Here is a 24672-nt window from a genome sequence, read left to right as displayed (position 1 = left end):
CCACTTTGCAGAGTGGTAAGGACACCCGCAGGAGAACTATAATGATCTGAGATCAGAGGTACGTGTGCATGCACGTATGCCTGCTCCCTTGTCCCCTTGAATGACTGCACATGTAGAAGCCACAGGTCAACATCAGCCACTTCTCGGCCAAGTCTGTCTTTGTTTTTTGATAAATTGTCTCCCGATGAAGCTGAAGTTCGTGGATCAGCTAGAGGAGCTGGCCAGTGAGCCCATAGAATCATCCTGTCTGCCTCCCTGGGCTGGGAAAGGAGACATTTGCCACCTGGTCTGCCTTTTATGTGGGTGCGCAGGATTCAGACTCTCATCCCTGTGCTTGTACAGCAAGCACTGAGCATCTCCGCAGTCTCATCCATGCCTCCGTTTTAGAACTGACTTTAGCAACCCCACCACCACCACCACCACCTGCAGTGCTGGCCTGGATGATCGAGGCGGTAGATCATGGTCCTCCCCCGATCCACAGCCTCTCAGAGATCCTTCACTTTTCCTCCTGATTGAATCTAGATATCACTGCCGGCTACAGCCTAGGTCCACCACCCTCCTCTCAGAAGACTTTTCTGTCACATCCCCCGGCCCCGCCGATTTCCACTGTGGCCCCGTTGCTTGTGCTGTTGTCTTGTCTAGAAAGCATTTCTCTCTTACCCAGTCTCAAACACTCTTTCAAGACCTTCCCAGAAGTTGTAGATGGTTTTAGCAGAAAAGGAATCTGGGTCAATGAGCGCTCAACCTTGAAATGCCTCTCTTAGCACGGAACTTCCATTTATCCTTGGGAAACGGTGGAGATTGATAGACTGATGAGCACAGGCGTGCGTGCAGATGTTATTTTTGTTCAACGTCTAATATATGCAAGGCACCATGCTGAGCGCTCCAAACGCATTACCTGATCTTAACCGTGAACCTTCCTGAAGGAGTCGGCTATAGTCACCCCCACTTAAGAAATTCAGAAATTGAGTCATGGGGAGAAATAACTTGCCCACCAGCGGCTTCTAGCCAGAAACAATTTGGTTCCCGGTAACAAGTTTTTTTTTTTTTTTTTTTACACAGCAGACAGGCACGCAGCCCTTCCCCCATCATGTGGGGAGGAGAGGCATTGCCGGAGACACCTAGCAGTGGGGGGCAGTGTGTTTGTGAGGTTGCCACCCATGGGCTAATAGCTGGTTTCCCAGTTACAGACTGCTACCTCCCTGCGGCAGAGGCCACACAGCTCCTGCCTCTCTTTAGCAAGAACAAAACGAGGCCTCCCGTCTGGGCTGCTAGGCCCTGCCACGTAAACACAATGGAAACCTAAAAAGCATTTTTCGTGCTAACCACCCCCTGAGAAGGGCTGCTTGATGGAGGTGCTAGTGGGCAGAGAGGCTTCGCCTCACTGGAGTTCCCTGGGGAGGGCCTGCACACCTAATTCCCCAAATAGCTCATCCTTTCTTTCTCTGATGAGATTTATGAAAAAGTTCAGTGTGTTTTTCTCCCCATGGGCTGGCCTTGGAGGCAATAGCCAAAGGCTAGTCATTGCATTGATTATTAGAGACAGGCAGGCCATTAACCCGAGCTGACTGAAAGGGCTCTCCACTGGGAGCCTGACCCTGACACAGGCCGTCAGGATCAATACATCTTTCTCCATTAGGTGCATTTCCTCCAACGGAAATGGGTCTGCCCATTACAGCTGATGCTTACTGACAGGCCTCTCTGCTGCCCTCTCAAAGCTTCCTGGGGAAACGCCACAGGGATGCGAGCCAAAACTCTGAGGATGAGCCTGTTTAGTGAAGCTACCTCTGTTCTTAGCAGGTAGCTAAGTCTCCCTTGTGTGAATGTGACAGGATGAAAGGTTTTTAGTGTGTGGGAAAGAGAGACCAGGTACAGAAGGGAAGGATGAGTTTGAGAACACTGAGTTCACAAGAAGCAGACTCATGGAAGGACTTTCTGAGTACAGAAGCCATTGGGCAACCGGAAATGTCCTTATAATGTCTAGAGGAAGTGATTCCCTCAAAAGTCGAGTCCTTCTCTTGGCCTTCTCATGAGAGGCAAAAGGCAGGGTGATGGCAAGCTCTCTGCAGTCATGTGATCACTGTCCCTTAGACTGACCGGGGGTGGGAAGGCTCAAAATACCTTGAAGACATCATTTCTTTCTTTGTCAATCTTCCTGTGGACTTACCAGCCCTCCACCCCCGTGGAAAACATTAGAACTGAGCACCAAAGTGGGAACTGGGTCTCTTTGGGGAAAGGACATTTGGTGGTTGGTGCTGCCTTCCTTGGCAATAGAAATAACCTGAGTTGGTGGCCTTACTAGCCCCACTGCTGCATGTGTTTGGTGTGCATGGCTCTTGGCTGGTCGCCAGATGCTGCCTCACACTCATGGACCTCTGGCTGCCAACTGAAGAAGAGACTGAATCTTTATAGTTCGTACTGTCCCCTGAGAGGTGACAGGTGAAAGAGAGAGGGACAGAGAGGGGGATGGGAGGACACAGAGCAAAGACACAACGAGTCACAGAGACGGTACAGAGAAAGAAAGAGAGAATGAATAGCTTCAGGGTCCTTCACCCTTCTCGATAAGCAAGGACATTTGTTGTTGTTTTGCTTTATGTTTTGGATCATAAAAGCCTTAAAGATTTATTTATTTTATTTTTATATGTATGAACTTTTGCCTGCATTATGTATGTGCAGCATGGTGCTCCTAGAGGCCAGAAGAAGACAATGGATCCTAGAACTGGAGTTACAGATGGCTGTGAAATACCCTGTGGGTTCTGGGAGTCAAACCCAGGCCTTCTTACGAGAACAACAGGGCTGTAAACTGCCGAGCCATCTCTCCAGCCCCACAGAAGCCTTTTTCATGTCCAGTGTTCCTACAGAGAAGAGGTTAGATTGTCTCATAGTTTTGACAGGTAGGAGGGAGGCGTCAGCTGATGCGGTAAGGTAAATGTCCGGTGTTAGCCCAGAGAAACCGACTCTGACATTCCCCATGTCCCCATTCTCTCTGTGGCCAAAGTTCCATGCATCCTGGGAGGCACTGCCGGAGTCTGGAGTAGGTCTAACAAGCTTGGGCTGAACAAGAGGGTTCTCAGCCACTTCTCTCTGGGTCTGAAAAGAGAACAGAACTAGTGACCCACTCACCAGCCAAGGCCCTTCCTCAGGCCATGTAGACCAATGAGAGGGGTTCCTGCTTTGATGTGAAGGTGCCAGCTCAGGCAAGACCTTTAGGTGGGTGACAGGAAGGGGAAAGTTGCTGAGGCTCCTTGGTTAGACTCTAGAGTTCCAGAGTTCAGCATGTATAGTTCACATGCCTTCATCTGCAAAACCAAAAACCTAAGACAACTTTCTTAAACTTTGACATGATACTCAAAATTTGGGAGTTTCGGAATATTTTGGATTTCAAATGTTTTGATTAGGTGTACTCAGTCTATTATAGGACCTTTAACTCCAGCACTGTGGAGGCAGAGTCAGGCAGATCTGTGAGTCTGAGGTCTACCGAGTGAGTTCCTGGCCAGCCTGGGCTACATAGTAAGACCCTGTCTCAAAGGGTGGTGAAGGGAGATGCATTTGGTAACCCAACAGGCCAGAGAAGGTGACAATACTCTAGAAAGGCATTTTAACGGAGCACGGTCTTTAACCTTTTGTCTTCATGAGGAAATGACAGATGACAAGCAAAAACTGGCAATCTACTGATTACTCATTTGCATACAGAAAAGGCCAGAGATTACGGAAGTTTTGGGTGAGACAACTCTGGGCTGCTAGTTTCAGTGATGAACAACAGGGATGTGGGTGGAGGCTGTCCTGGGAAAGCCCTGGACACAGCAGAAACTCAGCGGTGTCCACACAACTAACCATGTCCAAGTCCAAAAAACCCCTCTGAAATGCGACAGTCTGCAATGAGGGATGCCTCAACCTGTGCTTTTAGAAGAGCGACCATTTTGCTCATGGGGTGAATTTTATCTTAGAAGAGGAAGTTGAGCACGCTAAAACTGTTAATTAACTGACCACTTTGGCAATCGGTGCCTGATCTAGATCGTTCCTCTGCAGTCAGCTGAACGGCTGCAGTTTCCACCAGTAGAGCCCGTCTCTCAGGTACAGGTCACACACAACTCTCCCATGATCCTTTGCAGTCAGCTGAGCGGCTGAAGCTTCCACCATTAGACCCCGTCTCTCAGGTGCTGGTCACACATAACCCTCCACATCAGGAGTTCCCACGTCCTTAAGCTCCGTCTCTGTCCACCAGGCTGCCCTTGGGTGAGGATTGTGGTGCTAATGCATTGATCTGGACATCTCTCAGCTTGCGTGTATGTGTGAGTGCACATATATGTATGTATACAACATGTACATACATGTGAAGGGGAAGAGATCATCTTCGTTACTGAGGAGTCATCCATTTTGTGTTTTGAGACGGTGCCTGTGGTTGGCCTGGAACTCACTGAGCAGGCGAGGCTGCCTGACCAGGGATTCAGTTGTCTGTGTTCCACAGCTCTGGGGTGACAGAAGTGGTTCCATGGCTGGCCTTTCTTTTATTTGTTTTTTTAGCATGGATTCTAGGGCTCTACTTTCAGCCTCCACATTCATACTGCAAGTACCAACTATACTATCACCCCAGCCCCTCACTTTGTGTCTTTCAAGGTGGTCAAGCTCAGCTGCCCCTGTTTGTCACCACCCCAGACATTACAGCAGCTAAGACTTCATCTGAGGTAGGAAGGTTCCTACCTTGAGCCCCCAGTGTGGCTGGTGAACTTTGGGACAGCAATGGCCAGTCACTGAATTGGGGAAGCTTCCTGTCTTCTGGGGGTGGCATGGCTGCTCTGGGCATCTGTGGGTCTTCTCAGTGGAGCCCAGCATCTCTGAGAGAGACTGAACTTTGAAGTCAAGAGCTGTCATGAGCCACCCTATCTACCATGGAGACAGAAACAGGTATGTCAAGAGAAGCAGCATGGTGATTGACACAGGCTGTTGTTATAGGAAGGGATTCTGGTTTTGCTTTGCTGTTGTTTTTGAGACAGTGCTTCATAAAGATCAGGCGGGCCTGAAACTTTCTATGTGGAAACTGATGACCTGTTATGGCCCCACAAGTGCTGAGATTATAGCTGTGAGCACCATACCCTGATTTGGGGTCTTGTTGTTTTATTTGCTAGTTTGATTGTTTGTTATTGTTTTGCTGTTTTAATTTGAGGGCTGAGCTCTTATGGATCTCTGGCTAGCTTAAAACTCACAAGGGAAACAAGGCTGGCCTCAAACTCAGAGATCTGACTGCCTGTGCCTCCACAAAGGCAGGTACCACCATGCCTGGCCTGGCTTTTGTTTTGTGTTTTGAGGTAGGGTCTCACGTAGTCCAGCCTGTTCCTTGAACTTCCTGTGCAGCCAAGGAGGGTTTTGAACTCCTGATTATCCTGCCTTTATCCTGCAAGTGCTAGGATTACAGGCCTGGGCCACCACGCTGAGTTTATGCACTGTTAGGAATGGAAGCCAGGATTTAATGCATACCAAGCAAGTACCCTATCAGATGACCATTCTGCCCAACTTATAAATGAGACTTTTATTAGAAGAGGAAGGGCAAGCACAGTGTGTACAGAATTGGTGCTAGCTTCAGTTTTAGACACACTCTGGGAAGTCTGGGGATGCAGCCCCTATGATGGGACTTCCACCACTGGTTTATGGCCTTAGGGGCAAACCTTGGGAGCCTTTCCTTGTAGCGGGCCAGCCTGGGATACAGAAGAGGCAGCCAGGAGGATTTAACATGTTCTACTCAGTCCCCAGTATTCAAAGTCACTTGCCCACTCTTTGCTTTCCTGCCAGAGAGAGAAATAAATGGAAGGTCACCTCTTGCTTTCAAGGTGGCTGCCAGACTCCAGCACCAATGCTGAGCTGCCCCTGGTCATGCAGAAGTGCTTGGCTCAGCAGATAGCCCCTCAAAGCCTCTGACATTTCTACCTAAAAGCCACTTACAAAAGAAGAAAGGCTTTGCTGGGCTGGGACTGTGGCCCTGAGTGTTTCTTTATCTTCAGAGGCCGGGATTCCATTCCCAATGCCACATAAATGGATTCCCAGCATCGTATGGTGACTCACAACTGTAGCTCCAGTTCCTGGAGATCCAGTTCTCTCTTCAGGCCTTCACGGTCACCAGGCACACACATGGTGTATCTATGTACTTGCAGGCAAAACACCTAGACACATTACATAAAACCTGCATGGTGACACATCATGAAATCTCATCACCCAGGGGGGATAGGCAGAAGAATCCGAATTGCAAGGTCATCTTTGGCTACACAGTTAATTTTAGGCCAACCTGGGCTAAGTGAGGCCTTGTTTCCAAAAAAGGCATTGTTTTGCAGGTTTCTCTCCTCCATTGTCCCTTACAGCACTGGCGGCTTCCTTAGGGTACATCTGGACTTTCCTATTGAGAAAGAGAATGGACTCCACCTAGGTCTGCCCCGCCCCCAGAGCGGCACAGACCGTTAAACTGATTTTGAGCAAAGAGTCTCTCGTTAATTATGCCATATTTTAACTCAGTTAAATGTGCTAAGTGTGGGAAAACCTAGCAGTTGCTATCCTGCAGGTTGAGAGTTTTGTTTTTACACCTTAGAGTTCATATTAAATATTTCCAGAATGTAACGTTGTCTTGGCGACATGAAGAAGAGATGTAATTAATTTTGGTTATATAGGGCGTTGATCCCGCTAGGAGGGTTCTGTGCTTGGCCTTGTGTTTTCTTTTTTTTTTTTCATTGCAAATAGGTCTTTTGAACACAGATAACTGGAGCACACAGAGCAGGGCAGGAGCCTGGGGGAGGCTGTGCTTCTCTCCAAGAGTCACTCAGAGTAGATTCCAGCACAGTAGGGAAAGCGTCTCTAAGCCGTTGCTCTGAAATCCGAAGGGCTCTCATAATTCCTTTTCATGTTTAGCACCGTGTCTTCGCTGCAGCTCTCAAGCTGAGGGATGCTACCCCTTTGGGGCTCGCCTGTCGGATATCCTGCATATCATATATTTATGTTACGATTTATAACTAGCAAAGTTACAGTTATGAAATAGGAAAGAGAACAGTTTTATGGTTGGGGTCACCACAGCATGAGGAACTGTATTACAGGAACTCCGCGTCAGGAAGGTTGAGAACCGCTGAGCTGGAGTAATGTGGAGGGAATTGAGAGCAGAGGCTTTTGTGGCATCTGGAAATGACACAAGCCTGGATCAGGCCATGATCTCTGAAAGAGGCCCGCCAATCAGAAACCAGCACCGCAGGCCTGGCTTTTCATTTTCATTTGATTCTGTGCAAAGTTTCATAAAGAAAAGCAGGCAGGAGGTAAGGGGACAACAAAGAGAAGGAAAGAGGGAAGGGAGTGGGAGGAAGAGAAGGGCTGAGGTGAGAGAGGAGGGATGCTGTCACAGGCAAACCAGCAGGAAAGGTTCTTTGTGGATCTTCTAAAGCATGACCTTGGTGCCATCCTTTCACATCCAAAGATCTGAAGATCCTGGGAGCTGGGAGGACCAGGAGGAATACCAGCAGAGGGGAGGACTCCCAGCAGAGCACACTGTAGGTGGTTGGTTGGTAGTACTACAGGCTCCTCCCACAGGCTAGTGGCCTGTTTGGCTTGTCCATCAGCCCTGATCCCCTTCCTTGGTAGGCAGGAGGCCTGACGTTTTGTTTCGCCAACTACAAATGAATGCTAGATGTCAGTTAGAACCCGGATGTTTCATGTGACGCTGTCAGGAGCTCACAGATTGTCCCACTCACTGGTCTCAGGTGAGACCACTCTACCAAGAGTATTCACCGCTGCACTGCCCCATTGAGACCAGAGGGTGAGGCTGGACTCCCACACTCTAGGCTGAAGGGGCGCTCCTCTCTCTGCTGAGGCCTCTGAAGTCTACCCTCTGCCAGTGTCTGAGGGGTGCAGATGCCTCGGCGGAGCCAGGGTTTGGCTGTTCTCGGCACCCTCCCACTTGCCCTTGGCACTGGCCCCAGGGGGTGGACCGTGGGGGTGGCGCTCTATGGCAACTCTGCTCTTCAGCGAAGAAGAGCTGGGATTCTTCTGCCCTTGTTCTGTGCTTGTCTGTTCTGTGGGCAGAGTTCTGGGAACAGGCTCAATCCGAACTGTAACCAGCTTGCTTCGGGCCTCCAGGCCTCGTAGGGCTGGGGTTTTCCCTGCCTAGGGAATTCACTCCTCTGTTTCAGTCATTTGAATTTACTTTCTAGAAACCTTTAGAAATACATTTCCAGACCAGCGGGTGAAGGTGCTCACCACAGAGCCTGACAGCATGAGCTCCATCCATTATGGAAGGAGAAGACTATTTTCAAGGTTGTCTTCTTCTGGCCTCACCACCACCACCACCGCCACCACTGCCAACCCCCGCCAACCCCCGAAAACAGAAGGGAGTAAGAGGGGAGCTGGAAAATTAGGTCAGCAGTGAAAAGCCCTTGCTGCTCTTAGAAGGGAAGCAGAGTTGGTTTTCCAGCACCCACATGCTGGCTCCTCATCATCTATAACGCCCGTTCTGTGGGATACAATGCCATCTTTTGACCTCTGTGGGTACCAGGCATGAACACAGTACAAATACACATATGCAGACAAACATACGCATAAAAAAGTCTAAAAAGAAAGATTTTAAAAGATGTTTAAGCCGTGCTCCTTCCAGAAAGTTCTTTCTCGAGGCTCAAGGGCCCTATGTGCTGTTGCCAGCACAGCTACCTAACCCTCACTAGAGAGGACACCCTTCCACAAAATGAAGGCCCTGAGCCTTGTATTCTCCAGAGAGAACTAACTGTTTAGGTTTCCTTAACCTTAACCGGTATCACAGACTTATCACTCTCCAACCTTTCATTATCTTACTCCATTTTTTTTTCCCCTTTGAACCCTCTCCAGAACATGTCTTTTAAGTTAGGGAGACCATAACTTAATTAGATCTCTCATTTCCAGACGATTCTCGTGGCTCCTCCAAAGGAATAAATTAAATTGCAGTCAGATATATTTCACTGGGAGAAGGGTGCAAGACAAAGAAATTGGATGCTCTGTATAAATAGCACGTTGTCTGGGCTGAAAATGAGTTTTCCTCATTCCAGTTGTTTTTGGAACAATGGGTCCCTCGGGGGGCATTTAGTCCTTTAGAGTTTCTAGCCTCCAACTCCCCACGACTGGTGGGCTTTTGTGTATATGTGTGGCTTCTCTTCCTAAAGGGAGCCATGGGTCTCGGCCTGGGGAGCAGCGTTCAAAGGTGTGGTAATAAGGGTGAGAATGCCCCCTGCCACTAGCTGTTTGGGACCAGCTTTCTTTCCCAGGCTTCTGCCCAGTTTCTCTGGGACTTCATCTTAGTGAGTAGGTTTGTCTTTTCGTGGTGATGTTCCAGGTAGCTGATCACGGGTGGGGGTGGGGAGGAAAGGCAGGCTGGGAGTCAAGGCAGGCCTGACTGAGCTCTCAGCTGGTGACAGAGCCACAGGCCCTTTTCAGTGTGGCACCTCAGCCAGGGTGCTTTGAACGGATTTCCTCGCTCTCTCTACTGGAGTTTTTCTTGGTAGACTGAACCATGGCTCTGACTGAGGGGCCCAATGGAAGGGTTATGAGAGGAAGAAAGACCCAGGTTCCACAGGCGAACAGGAAAAGGATACTTGGAAAGCGTGACAGTTCCGTTTCAATTCCTTCCCTTCCCTTCTCCCAGAGGATTCCCAAGTCAGTGTAACAGAAAAAGGCACAAAAATGATCACTTATTTTATGATCATTTATGACCTGCTGTAAATGATAATTTACTGGCCGCCTGTGTCAGTGTCAGGCACTGGCCAAGGCTCCGTGTACTATTCGCCTTTGCATTCCGTGACAGAGCAGAGGTCCTCGGGGTCTTCCACCCTGCAGCCTCCACCCCTCCCCACAGGAGTAACCACCCTGCAGTTCACACTGCTTCTTTCTCGGTGCTGTCCTTAGACCTCTGTGTGTTGTCAAGGCTCCCGGGCTTCCCTCCATTACTATTACCAGTTACTGCTACTACTAATTAAGTCAAGGTCTCACCTTGTAGCCCTGGCTAGCCCGGAATTCTCTATGTAGACCAGGCTGACCTCTGCTTCCCCCAGTGCTGGAACAAAGATGTGTGTCACCATACCCAGCTCCCTCCATTGTTCTTGCCCGAAGTGTAACCGGGTAGTTAACTTAGAGCTCCTCTCTTCCTGACTGCTTGACTGAATCCATGGGTCAGGGACCGTGTGAGTCTCTTTCCGAGCACCCAGAACGGTGTGGATGAAACAGGAGAGAGTAGTAGAGATTTGCAAGGACGTGTGCATAACTGCATGGAACCATGGATACGAACCCAGGACCCCGTGGCCCTGGCAGACCTGGCCTTGCAGTGCTCCTTGCAAGCTTATGTGCAAGGCCTCACTGCTGTGAGCCTCCTGTAGATACTGGCCCACGATCAGGCAGGCTTTGAGCAGTTTCTCCAGAAGGACTTGATCATAGTACCTCCTGGCTCCATTCTATCCAACATCATTGGTCCCCAAAGATGTCTGTGAGACAACTGGACATGATGGATCCACCTGGGTGGCTGGAGGAAGTGAGTTTACCCGAGCATCTTGTCCGTATTTAGCCCCACGTCTTCGTGTTCGTCGGCCCCGTCTCCTCACCCATTTCATCAAAGGTTGTGAGTAAGAATCTGCTCTGTAGGAGATCTAGGTCATTGGAAACGAGTGGGTGAAAATTGAGGAAGAAACACAAAGACATGACAACTTTTAGGGAAGTGACAGTAAAACCCTAATGTGGAAACAACTGAAAATAGACTATATGGGATGTCGGGCTGCATGCAAATCCTATGCTAATTACATGGAAATTAATGATGACTTCTAACTTCCATCTGCCTTCCTGTGACCCCGTGGGGAGCCCCTTGCTGCAGGCATCTTCCCTATGCCACATAGCAGCACAGGGAACACAAACTCTGATGTCGCCCCCTGCCCACTCCACCCCTGTAAGAAAAGCTGGGGGGAAGGCTAAAAATACTAACAATAGATGTTTGATTTCTTTTTTGCAGACAAAAAGCTCTGGCATCCACGGGAGGAAGAAGTGTTCAAGCAGCATGTGACTGGTTGGTATGAAATAAATAAATTGAGAAGATAGCATGTAATTATCCCTGAGTGTCTATGATGAGTGCGGGAGTGCAGTCTTTTCCTAATGGACCCTTCCAGGAGGGGATGAGACAAATGTGACAGGCCCATTTATCAAGCTGGCTGCCTCCTCTGCCCTGGCGCTGGGGTATGTGTATCTCCTTGGATCTGTTTAAAGGCTTTCTAAATCTTCCCAGATAGAGGCTCCCATTATCTGAGCCCTGCCAGTCACCTCAAGAGTCACCGTGTGGGATGCTGGACTGGCCAATTTAGAAAAATGTCCTACTCATTTACCGGGACGTCGTTCCCGAGGAGAAGCCCACAGACCAACTTGCTGGAGCTTCCTTTTGCTTTGGACGCCCAAGAGCTCCTCCAGCACAGACTGAGCTGAAGGGCCGGGGGTGTGCAAGGAAACTACTCTGTGGGGAATGGATTTGGAGTTAACCCAAGGATGCTTCCTGGAGAGCAGCTTTGGGTTTTTTTAGGGAGTTGTGGGATGAAGAGGCAATACCACTCTCTGGAGAACAGAAGCCTCTCCATCTGAGAGTTGGTTGGAAGTGTAAGCTTCAAAGGACGGATATTTTTTCTCTCTCTCTCTTTTTTTTTTTTTACAGCACAAATGGAAGCCCTTCTCCGTGTGGTCCTGGGGTGGGAAGCATGGAGAGGGATGGGCCTGCCTCTTCTCTTCTTCCTTGTCCATTGCTCTCCACTGAGGCTCTCTTGACTCTCTTCCCTCCCTCTCACAGGTTGTTCTCTCATGTCGGTGACCCCTTCCTGGATGACCCCCTGCCTCGGGAGTATGTCCTCTACCTCCGCCCGACTGGTCCATTAGCCCAGAAGCTCTCAGACTTCTGGCAGCAGTCCAAGCAGATCTGTGGGAAGAACAAGGCCCACAACATCTTCCCCCACATCACCCTCTGCCAGTTCTTTATGGTGAGCATCATTGCATTCCTCTACTCCCTCCCCCCCCCCCCGACAGTCCCTGGGGACCTGGACTGCTCTCAACACCGAGTGGACCTCCCAGAGGTCAGCGTGGTCCACAGTGAGGGCCTCTCCACAGTTTCCCTCTCCGGGCATCTGCACCAAACATCTGGATTTGGTGTATCAGGACAGTCACATGCTTATTCTACAGCCGAAAGAATAAGCCTGACCCTTCATGGATGGCAGTCTGGCCTGGCACCCGAACAGTAACTGGCAGGAACGCCAGAGACCTGCCAGATGTCATTTCTTAAAAGCCATCCATCCACCTGGTAGCTTAGCCTGAAACTCAGTAAGGAGTCTGAGCTGGCTGGCCTGTCTTACCTCCTTGGTTCTGGGATTACAAGCCCGTGCTACCACACCCAGATTTTTTTATGTGGTTCTGGACATTGAACTCACATCCTCATGCTTGGCATGGCATGTACTTATATACTCCATATGAGTCTTTTTTTTTTTTCCTTTATTTTTATTTTTTGAGACTGAGTCTCATGTAGCCCAGGCCAGCATCAAGCTTGCTACATCACCAAGGATGACCTGAAACTCCTGATCTTTGAATTCGTGATCCTCCTGCCTCAGTGTCCCAAGTGCTGCGATTACAGGCATGTGCCACCATGTCTGGCCAACTCTCAGGGCAGGGAGAGGAAGGAACAGAGAGTGGGGAGCAAGAGAGGTGGCTTAGAGACAGGAAAAGCCCCTCCACTTACATGAACGTCACCATGAGGTCTCACTAGAGTGTTCTAGAGACTGACAGATAGCTTTCTCCTGCTACTGTTCCTCAGCCACACCCTAGCTGTCTGTGGAAAAGCTTGTTTAGAGGCTAAGTCAATCCTCCATACTCGTATCTGTCATCTACTCCCCACACTGAGGGAGATGACTTACCCCCATGTGTTCATCACAAAAACAAACAGAAAAAAAAAAACGGGATGGTATCCTTTTAAAACCGTTTTCAAAAGTACATTTTTGCTTTGTTTCTTCCTGGACATGTTCTCACTTCCCCTGTGTCTCAGGTAAATAACGTGTTCCTGACACCTTGTCTCTAGCAACTCACTCTGAAAATTAAATCGATTATCACTTCCTCTTAGTCATCCCAGGATCTTGCAGAAAAGCATTCAGAGGTTTAGACACACTCATTCTTCCTCCCCAGCCCCGCTAAGAGGGTAGGTGGATGACGTCACCACTCCCCAGCCTTGTTCTTTCTTTTTCCCAAGGATCATGGGAGTGGAGGTGAAGGCAAGAGTTGTCCAAGGAACAGCTGAAAAGACTGCTGGAGGCTATGTTCTTTTTTCTTTGTTCTGCCTCCCCACTCCTCCTCTTCCTTTCTCCTCCTCCTTCAAATCTCAGGTGTCTTCCTCTCTCTCTCTTTACTATTCCCTGGAAACAAGCTGAACCAGAAGGAACCTTGCTTTTGGCCAGGCTGGCTGGCTAGCACAGTATTAGGTCCCACCTACCTCAGCCTTCCTGTGTTGGGCTTACAAGCACCTCCAGCACCTGGCTTTTATGTGGGTGCTGGGCATTTAAACACGGGTCCCTCATGCTGGCAGAACAAGCACTCCTTCACACTGAGTCATCTCCATAGCCTGCCTGTTTTGCAGGGGCAGGGGCCAGGGTCTGGTGTATCTATCCCAGCCTAACCTAGAACTCAGTATCGCTGAGGATGACCTTGAACTATTGACCTTCCTGCCTTCACTTTCTCCGTGCTGGGTTTGCAGATGTGACCTCACCATTCCTGATTTATTCTCCGCACCCAGTTTTACATGGCGCTGGAGATGGAGTTCTCAGCTTCCTGCACACTAGGCCAGCACTCTGCCAACCAAGCTACATCCTCTGTTCCACCCTCTGGATTATTTTCACATTTTGTTTCATGTTTGTTGGTGTATGTTTGCACACTACTTTCATGCCTGGTACACACAGAGGCCAGAGAAGCATGTTGAGTCCCCTGGAACTATAGTTACAGACCATTGTGAACCGTCACGTGGGTGCCAGGAACTAAGCATGGGTCCTCCGCAAGAACAGCAAGTGTTCTTAAACTCTGGGCCATTTCCCCAGCCCCAAGAACTTTCTATCTAGTTGATAGATCATGGCGTCCAGTGTGACTATTTGATTTATGTGTCCATTAAAGGATGTTGGTTGAGCTAATTCATATATACACTACCTAGCTTCATTTTTTATTTGTGGTGAGAACTTGACCTTCTGTCTTGTTTTACTCTGGGGCTGTGGGTTGAGCATGAGGCCTCTGGCATACCGAGAAAGGGCTCTAACACGGCACCCCATTCCCAAACCTAGAACCTACCTACCCTTTCAGCAGTTTTCAAGTATACTTGACATTGCTTCTACCCCTGTCATTGCCGGGCTAGCTTGTATTTACGCTGAAATTGTTTTCTTTAACCAATACCTCAGCCCTAACCCTGGCTTTTGCTTAACCAATTGGATGGCATTCTGGCAAGGTTCCCAGAAACTACAGCAGAGAAAGGGGAGCGGAAAGAGATGTCATGATGCCTTCCCTAGTTTCATTTGCCTGCTGGATAATCGGTGTCTGGATAATTGAGAGCCCAAAGCTCATCTCTCCTTTGTGGACAGGAGGAGTGCTGGTTAAGTAATCGCATTATCAGCCTTGGCTCTCTAGGGACAGACAGACTACTCGGTGCTGAGGGGCAGCAGGCTCCCCCCCATCCCCCACCTCCCTTTCCTGGGCTGTAATGAAGCCTGCTTGTCTTTCCATCCCCAGTGTGAGGACAGCAAGGTGGACGCACTGGGGGAAGCCCTACAGACAACTGTCAGTCGCTGGAAATGCAAGTTCTCAGGCCCGCTGCCCCTGGAGCTCTACACCTCCTCCAACTTCATTGGGCTCTTCGTCAAGGAAGACAGCGCAGAGGTCCTCAAGAAGTTTGCGGCTGATTTCGCTGCGGAGGCTGCATCCAAAACGGGTAAACATCTCCGACTATCAGCCCAGGGCTGGATCCTAAGATCACAGGTTGAGAGGACAAGGGTGGGAAATGGTTATGTGACAGTCAACCTGCAGAGGGAAGTATTTATTTGGACTCACACTTCCACAGTTCTCAGCCAGTGGCGCCGGGCCCACGGCTTGTAGGCCTGTGCTGAGTCGGGACAGCATGGCGGAAGTGCAGAGAAGAACAGGCCTGCTCACCTCCGGGAGGCCAGGAAGCAGGAAGGAGCAAGCACAGGGGGATGGGTCCCCTTCAAAGGCACATCCCAAATAACAGAAGTTCTTCCCATTAGCCTCATGAAACACCCCCCTCCTCCCTGTGGTACCACTGGCCGGTGGCCAAGCCTTCATCAACACATGGAGTAAGGGGGCTTTTAGACCAGATGGTAACCTCTGCAGAGGAGAGGACCGGAGACAGAAGATGGGGGGTCGTGTGGAAATGAGCACCAAGGCAAAGAACACCCCATGCCTCTTGTAAAAAAAAAAAAACGTTGCACTTCCTTATGATCCGCTAACATACCAGACAGCTTGCCCGGGACTTCTTCCCTGACTCCCAGGGACTGCACTGTTCACGCTGAACTATAAATGTAGCCCTTTGTCGTCTCCACCTCCTCCAGTCCAGATCCAAGAGAGCGTCCTTTCATCCTCAAGGCTCCCTACCCGTGCGTGCTTTTATCTGCATCTGACCATCCCTGGCACAGCGCAGGGCAAGGTAGAGTGGAACCACTCCTTAGCAAGTCGTGAAAATAGTCACCAAGTTGAAGAGCGTTGGCTCCTTGGGTTATTCTATTGTACAGTTTATTTTGAGATCAGGTCTCATGTAGCCCAGGCTGACCTCAAAGGTGATAACGTAGCTAAGGCTGGGTCATGGACTTCTCGTCTTTCCAGGGTTTGGCCTCCAGGTGCTGGGGTTCTAGCTCTGTGCCACCCCATCTGGCTTTAGCTGGTCTAGGGATAGAATCCAGGGTTTTATGCATGCTCCGTCAGGGTAGTTGAGCTAAGTCTCCAGCCCCTGAATCCAGATGCTCAGTGAAAAGCTGGGGGACACCCACAGCTCCCCAGCCACACATTAAGGGGTGGCCAGAGGCTGGAAGACCTGATCAGAGCCACACAACCTACTCCTTTGTCTCCTGGCTTTCAGCCGTAGCTCACAGGGTGTCTGTCTTCACTGATGCTTCCATTGCTGTGTGTGGCATTTCTTCAGGGCCCCATAGAGCTTAGGCCCTAGGAAGAATGTGATCAGAATCCACTCCAGGACCACAGGGCCTGTCAGTTCTCCAGAGGAGTGTGCATCCCGAGGAGACTCCTGTGGTTTGGGGGCAGTCTTTTCGGGTTCCACCCCCTTCCAGGAGCTGCCTTCCCCCAGGGACCAGCCCTAGGCTTACTAGGTCAACAGATATATCAAACATTGCAGAGAAAATAACGAAGAGGAAATCACCCCTCCTCATATCCATTGCCCTTAAGGAAGTTTTTTTGAGTTTTTTGTTTGTTACGCTTTTGTTTGTTTGTTCCCCCCGCCCCCGCACTAGCTATTGTCAGCCCACCAAATCATTACAAGAACCATAAAACAAACAAACAAACAAACACCCATATCCTTTACAAATCAGAAAAGTAGGACCATGGCTGATTCTTAAGGCGCAGACGAAATGAGAGATGGTCAAGGAACGTTGTTTTCCATGTGACAATGGGAGACTGCCAGCCCCTCTCCAAGAATCTACTGTCACTAAGAACCTGGTGGTTTCATGGCTCTGTCCCTGCGGTGCCCCCTGGTGGTGATCTGCAGAACTGCATGACCCTGATTTGTGGAAAGTGGGTCATTATGACTTTGCCCTAGAACTCATGCCTGTGTAGCCCAGAATTACTGGTTCACCCAGATTCCTTTGGCAAGTATATTTAGTGTGGCTCTTCTTTCTGGGCGGCGCTAGAAGATTTGTCCATGTGCATTCATTTCATCAGCAAGTACTGATGACCCAGAGTGCGGATACTAGAACGAGACACAAACACCCTGGAGTATGATGGGAAAACCAGCCTCCTTTCTCTCTGGCCTGCTAGTTCCCTGAGACCTGATGGGGTCCCTTAATTTCTTCCAGTTCTCTAATTTTTTCGTTCTCTCCTGGGATGTAACGTACTAAGGGGACATAAAACTTACCCCTCCTGTTGCTAGGTTTGCTAATAGTGATGTGCATACTTCAAATGAGTGGACCCCAACCCAGAGCACCCTCACCCTGGAGGGACTGCAGTCATCCAGGGGCTAGAGGCCACTAAACCTTCCATAATATCCAAGACAGCTGCCCACAAGTAACTGTCCATATTCGTGTGGTTGTGAGAGCCTGCTTTATACTGTGAGTGTCTCCACCAGCTCCCTCATTTTTTTCCACCACACTCCCAGAATCCATGAAATCCCCTCCCGGATAAACACAGCATAGCTCCAGAATCACACAGTTGCAAACCCCGCTTTGTATTTCCACATCGTGGTGGTCGTCTTGCTTGGTTCCCTGGTTTTCTTCATCTGAACGGTGGGGCTGGTGATGAGCCCCTGGTCTTGTCAGGAGGAGTCAGCCAACATGATTAATCCAAAGCCCATCCACAGCTCCTGTTGAACAGCCATCTGTCGCATGGCTTTTTGTCTCCGGAACAGCCTTTCACAGGGACTTGCTTCTTTGTTCTTTGGGGGAACAGGCCACCTTTGTGGGCATTTCTTCTGTCTCCTCCATTGCCGTGATTTCTTCATTCGGATCCTCGAACACAACCTCCTTTTTTTTTTTCCAGAAGTGCACGTGGAGCCTCATAAGAAACAGCTGCACGTGACCCTGGCGTACCACTTCCAAGCCAGCCACCTGCCCACGCTAGAGAAGCTCGCCCAGAACATCGATGTGAAGCTGGGGTGCGATTGGGTGGCCACCATATTCTCGAGGGATATCCGGTTCGCTAACCATGAGGTACTGTCTCCTTGCAGCCCTGAATCCTCCAAGGCACAGGGATGCCGTGATAATGAGGAGCGCTTGCTGCCTTCAATGCAGGGAGATAAAGACCAAAAGAAAGTGATGGAGTGGTTCAGGACAATGGGGACCTGTGGGGAGTGAGGGATGGCTTGGCCAGCACTCCAGATTTCACTCGGGTTCTGCTGACTCTCTGAGAGGCTTAGAATGTTCTGTCTGTCCTGCCATCCTTATGGAGGGGCATAGGAATAAAATGGAGGAGAGACAGAGAATGTATTGATGAGAAGTTAATAATTATACTGGTATACATTTTTGATGTTGGGCAAGGCATTATCCTGACCCTAGGTGAGTCAATCACACAAATTCAAAAACAAACCCACACCTCAGAACCACAAAGGCAGAAATCACAGATAACTGACAATGTGCCGTTGTCTAGAGCACGTGAGGTACTATGCTGACCAGCGGAGTGTTCAAAATTTCGCGTTCAAGGAGTTTTAAAGGCCAGCAAGGTGACTCAGCGGGCCATGGCACTTGCTGTCAAGCCTGACAATCTGAGTTCGATTCCTGGAACCAACGTGTCAGAAGGAGGGAACTGAGTCCCACAGGTTGTCCTCCGACCTCCCTTTGCGTGTGCGTGTACGCACATACACACAGAATACATCTATAAGAAAGGAGCTTTGAGTCCAGCAAGGGAGAGAAGACAGACAAATGTAAAAAGGGAGAGGTTGTGAACACCACAGTGGAAGGTAAGAGTGAGGAGGAATGGATCCCGCTGTAGAAAAATGGGCGTGCATTTGGCGTCCTTCTTTGGCCTTTTGATCGGCAAAGGCAGGTCATGTATCTAAGGAGGGACCTGCCGTGTCTGCTGTCTCCCTTTCCGTCGTGGTTTCAGTTTAGCAGAAGCTATCAGCTCACAAGTAGGGCTAGGGAGATCGCCCGACTAGTAGGAGCGCGTCCTGCGCAAACATGAAGACCTGAGTTCAAATCCCCAATATGCACACAGAAGCTGCACGTGGCCCATGTGCCTGTAACCTCGGTGTTGAGAGGCAGCCAGGTGAATCGTAGCGTAGGTGAAATGGTGAGCTTGGGGATCGGTGAGAGAGACAAGGGAATAAAGTGTAGAGTCTTTTTCTCTGGACTGCAATTTCAGGCCTACCCTCCGGGTTTTGGAATGAACCCCATGGTTAGAGGAGAACTGTTGTAGCTAGATGAAAAACTGTCTTCCAAAACTTATTAAGCAACAGTTGCATGTTTCCCAATTTTTCAATAACAATTAAAAAGTTTTTTGTTAGTTATTAGCATACATGACCTTTTGATAATACTTTTATACTTTATTATTATTATTATTATTATTATTATTATTATTATTATTATTTATTTATTTTCATTTTATCTGTTTTAACTGCATATGTGTTCGATTCCCTAGAACAGGAGTTACAGACAGTTGTGAGCTGCCATGTGTGTTCTGGGAATTGAACCCGGGTCCTCTGTTAGAGCAGCCAATGCTCTTAACTGCTCTTAATTCTTTCCAACCCACCTCTTATACTTTCTTAGTTAAAAATAAACAAATAAAAACTGAACTTCTGTCTGTGCCCAGGCAACCTGTAGGTAAGTGTTAAGAGCCAGTCTGAACCAAAGCTTCAAGGTGAGGTGCAGGAGTGATGAGACCAGGCTTTGCCTGACTTTCCTGATGAGAACATCCTTCAGTCATGCTGATTTCTCCTGAGACAGATCGAGCAGACCAAGTCCGATGTTAAGAATTATGGCATCTTCTGCCGTCACCTAGGATGAACCCTTAGGATACTAGAGAGAGGTGTGGCTGGACAGACTCTTCCCAGGACAAAGGCAGACAGAATAAAAGGTCAGGGTTTGGTTGTGCGAGGCTTCGGAAGTCACCTTTGTAAGAGAAGGTGGCTGTGGAATTTTTCAAGGCTTGTCTCCGAGTGAACCCCGCCCTCCGGCTAACTCCGGGGAACTGCTTTCCTGCGTGACCCACATTCCGCTCAGTCTGCGCAGGAGGAAAGAGCCTGCAAATGCCCACATGAGTTATTTTCTAAAAATAACTTGTCCCCCTTTGTCTCTTATTTGTGAAAGCTCAATTATTACGGGTCTCTTCTGATAAGGCACCCGCTTTGCCTCTAGCTTCGGTCTGGGGACTTTTGGCCTTCGGGGAGTCTCTTGGCTGTGTCCCTTCCTCCTTCTTCATTCCCTCCCCGGGAGGGAGGCTTGAGAGAGTGTTCTAACTAGGGGACTGACATCCAGAGGAGTCTGACTGAGGCAAGGGCACCGAGCAAGGCCTAGGGATGCTTAGGGAAACCGCACAGTGGTGTTTATCCCTCGGCAGTTCCAGGTTTTCAGATGCAGACTCACGGCTGTTTGCAGCTTACACGGGCCCTGTGTTCGTGATGGCACTGAGCTGCCGCCCTAGGAATGCCCCCACAGAAACATAGGACAACGTTCTACAAAAACTAGACGTTTCGGAGCCTTGAGCCCCTGCTTCAGTACTGGCTTCCGCATTGTAGCAATAGTTAGATTCACGCTGACAATTTCTGTAGTTCACAAGCTGGGGATGTAGCTCCACTTGTAGAGTGCTTGCCGGGATTACATGAATCCCTGGATCACATAAAAGTGGATAGGGTGGTACCTACACACATGTAATCCCACAGGCAGAAGGATTAGAAATTCAAGGTCATCCTCAGCTACACAGTGAGTTCAGGGCCAGCCTGGGCTACACTGAGTCCTTGACTAAGACAAAGCAAATAAAAAGCCCAACTAACCAACTGAAAAGCCAAAGGAACAAACAAAAAACAGGCTGGGGAGATGGCTTAGTGCAAGCCCAGGGGCCAGAATCAATTCCCCAGCACTCACATCAGGAAAGCAAAACAAGTGCTGTGCCGTGTACCTGTCTGTAATCTTAGTGTTGGAGAGACAGAAACAGGAAGATCCCTAGAGTTTGCTGGAGAGACAACCTAGTCAAAGCAGGAAGCTCCAGGTTCCATGATAGACCTTGTCTCAAAAAAAAGGTAGAATGGGATGGAGAGATGAAGTAAAAGGTAATTTAAAAAAAATCAGCTTTGATCTCTGACCTGCACACATAAAGCATGTATATTTCTCCAGTTCTTAGTTTTCTCTTCTCTAAGATAGAGGTGTTTCCTAGTGTGTTGCACAGGTATGGAGGATGTGTGGATTGCTACCGTGGATACAGCTCGCACGTAGTAGATACAACAGAATCACATACCTGCAGCTTCTCTTCAGTTGGCTGCCTTTGTGTTTGGTCTCCGGTTTAATGAGGGAGAAAAAGCTAAGCTTGACACAGGAATCTATTTAAAAATATATAGTTTTTATTTTATGTGTATGGGTGTTTTTGCCTGCGTGTGTCCATGTACCATATGTGCGGTGCCCATAGAGGCCAGAAGAGAGTGTCAGATCCCCCTAACCCCTGGAATTGGAGTTACAGAGGGTTGTGAGTGCTGGGAGATGAACCCTTCCTTTGGAAGAGCCGCCCATGCCATTAACTGCTGGGCCATCCCTCAAGAATTCTTAGAAACAGACACTAAACCATGAAACACAGAATTAGCAAAATGTAGGGCAGGTTAGGCCTGGCTCTGATGTCTTTCTGGCTTGGGCTGAATTTTTGCGTCTACTTTTGGGGGTGGGAAGGAGAGAGAGTCAGGATTATTGTTTATGTGTTTACTGGTGCTGGGGACTGTACCCAGAATGCAGAGCATCTGACTGAGCATGCATGCCACTGAGTCACCCCCACACACACCCCACCATTGGTCATAGTGTCAGATTTTACTGAACTACCTTGATTTTTAGGTTATACATTCAATCAACCAACACTATTTGGTGTCCCTCTACCATGTGCCTAGGCTCTATGGCCTCCAATCCTGCTTGAGCCTTGATGGCGCCAGGGGCGTCTGGTACGGGATACACAGGTTTAAGAGCTGGGACAGAAGGACTTCTCTGAGCTGCTCTGAGAAGGCAGTACTACCAGGCCAGTGCGTTTTTTGAGCCACAAAATGCACTGTGCGCAGGAAGCTAGGGAGAGCTTTGTCTACACCCTGCTCCGGGAAGAGCAGGACTGCTTTCCCTTGCATCACCACATGCCCAGGCTTGAGCTTAAAAGAGACTTCTAGTCAATAGTTTTTCTTTTAAAACAGTTTAAAAACAAAAACCAGTTCATCAGAACCCTTGTATGAAGATCAGAGAGAGACAAAGGTAGTCAGAGGACAGACAGACAAGCAACTGAAAGATAACTGGAGAATTAGAGACAAAAGCAAGAACCCTCGTTAGAAAGCCAGGGAGACAACAACTGTGCATTGTCAGCTTTGTCCTCTGAAAGAAACTACATTTTTCCTGGCTCTTTTCTTTGGAGGTTTCCAGAAGAAAATGGTTAATTTGGTTTGGCTTTGTTGTTTTAGTTTGTTTTCATCTGAGATAAGGATTTACTTTGTTGCCCAGGCTTGCCTAGGCTCACTGTTGAGCAGGCTCCCCTCAAACTAAAGGTGAGCCTCCATCTATCTCAGCCTCCCCTGGGCTGAGATTACAGCTGTGCCCCACCACACAGAGAAAAGCCCTCTTTGTAGCATGTTTTAGGGCTTAACTTTGACATCAGCCAGCTGGATGGTTCACCCAGAGCTGGCCTCAGGCCCCAGGATCATGGCAAAGAATGCCATCACTCAAGAAACCAGGAACCCTGGGCCACTAGAAGTACCTATGCCTCTGCAAGGTCCTGCCCTCTGGCATTTTCCTTGAATAGCGCATTTAACTTCTGATGGAGACCAACCCTGAGAACTCTGAAGATGGTAACCGGAATATGTAGCCTGTCACTACCAGCTCTGACGCCTTCCAGAAGGCTGTGAAAGCCTTCTTTACCTTTCTGGCTGTCTAGAAACACATAATATAGGATATCATTTCCTTCCTATGAGTTCTCTTGCTGGTAATAAAAAAAAAAAACATAAAATAAATGTCTAAGGTTAAAAAAAAAAATGTCTAGGGTTATGAGGCTTATACATACCAAGAAAGGAAACACCCCTCTTTCAAGTACGGTACAGCAGCCACATGGCCTAACCTCATGGCTCCTCTGGGGGCCTTTTCTGAGCTCAGAGTAAGGACATGTGGCCTCCATCTGCCCTCTGATGGAAGCTGGTTGCCTTCTGATACACACACTGGTGTCTAGGAGAGACAAATTTCTTTCAGGGTCTTTGTTGCAATTGTAGGCTTAAAGACACAGCCTTGGAGGCATAGATGGTGCTTCGTTCATTGGCTGAATCACGTAGAAAGCACCATTCTTCCCGAGCAGCGAAGAGCACTTACTGCTCTTGCAGAAGACCTGGGTTTGGTTCCAGGCACTCACATGGCAACTCATAAACCTTCTGCAACTCCAGTTCCCAGGGGATCTGATGCCTCTGAGGGCTTCTGGAGGCACAGACATGGGACACGGACACACACACACACACACACACACACACACACACATCATCATCATCCTTTATTCCCATCCCAGTAGAAGTGATTCCCCCTCTGGCCTGTCTGTAAGCCTATGTAGAAGACAAGTTTCCTTGCACGATTCTTGTCTGCCTAGTGCTTGCCACAGCAGGTGGAGCAGGGAAATGAGTATCTGTATGTCCAGCGTTGCCCAGAAGAACCTCCAGCTTTCTGATGAGTCCTCAAAACCCACCGGGGTCTAGAAGGTTCTGGAGCAGCAGGCACCTGCCCATAAAACTCTGCCAAGAGAAGAAGTGCTTTCTGGTCAGAAGCCGTGCCTGTGTGTATAGAGTATGGCCTAGTGCCTGAGGTGCTCAAAAGAATGGTAGAGGGGTCTCATGTGTCTTCTCCTTTTGCAGACGTTGCAGGTGATCTACCCCTATTCCCCTCAGAATGATGACGAGCTGGAGTTGGTCCCTGGGGATTTCATCTTCATGTCTCCCATGGAACAGACCAGTACCAGTGAGGGCTGGATTTACGGCACCTCGCTGACCACCGGCTGCTCGGGGCTGCTTCCTGAGAACTACATCACCAAGGCTGATGAGTGTAGCACCTGGATCTTCCATGGGTAGGTAGACCCACTCTCCTGCCCTGTGCGCTGCCACCACCTATCTGGGGTCCTGGGGGGCAGCCCGGTTGAGGCTGCTATCCAGCACCGGCTGGAGGATTGGTTACACACTAGTGCTGAGACCAGCTCTGCTTCAGGGCTTCTGTCCGCCTCATTCTGGGCCCGGACTCTGGGGGGCCAACTTCTCAGAGCAGCTAGACAGACTCCTCTGTCAGCCAGACCAATGACGGAAAGAGATTCAAAAGTCAGGAGCCCTAACTGTAGCCCTCGTTTGCTAGGTATCCCTGAGCAAGTCCTCAGACCTGGCATGTATGTGCCTAGGCAGAAGAGACAGTGTCCGGGGTGACTGTTGGAACTGGACAGGAACATGTTTTGTCACTTTCTTTATCAAGGTGGCAGCCACTCTGCTCTCTGCAGCCACGCTGGGGCCCAGTGTCCAGAGTAGACCATGTCGTGTGACCATCTTTGTCCCAGACAGAAATAAATATGAGCACAAAGTGCCTTGCTCCTTTGCAAGCCAAGGAATGCAAATCCAGCCCCGGGTTTCCCATGCTGTTCCTTCCATGTGGCAATGTGGTTGAAACGCGGAAGCCCTGAATCCCCACTGCATTGTAACCTACCACTGTTAGTGCCAGTCATAAGGGACCGGAGTGGTTGATTTCTGCAAGTTCTTTTGCCTGGAGGGAAAAAAAGCAT

General features: G+C 49.2%; 1 protein-coding gene across 2 annotated transcripts in view; it reads left to right on the top strand.

Moving 5' to 3' along the window:
• Positions 1-24672, top strand: part of Ubash3b (ubiquitin associated and SH3 domain containing B) — a 145045-nt gene that overhangs the window by 93215 nt on the left and 27158 nt on the right. Inside the window, exons 2-6 of one of the 2 annotated variants that reach the window (XM_021643053.2) lie at positions 10985-11038; positions 11804-11990; positions 14761-14959; positions 17749-17918; positions 23768-23976. In XM_021643053.2, coding sequence (XP_021498728.1) covers positions 10985-11038; positions 11804-11990; positions 14761-14959; positions 17749-17918; positions 23768-23976 — 819 coding nt within the window. Of the gene's footprint in view, positions 1-10984; positions 11043-11803; positions 11991-14760; positions 14960-17748; positions 17919-23767; positions 23977-24672 lie in introns of both variants that reach the window. The other variant, XM_021643054.2, reaches the window with a different exon arrangement.

This window comes from Meriones unguiculatus, chromosome 1 (assembly GCF_030254825.1).
Source record: "Meriones unguiculatus strain TT.TT164.6M chromosome 1, Bangor_MerUng_6.1, whole genome shotgun sequence".
NCBI lineage: Eukaryota > Metazoa > Chordata > Mammalia > Rodentia > Muridae > Meriones > Meriones unguiculatus.
This window is presented reverse-complemented; position numbering and strand designations above follow the sequence as displayed.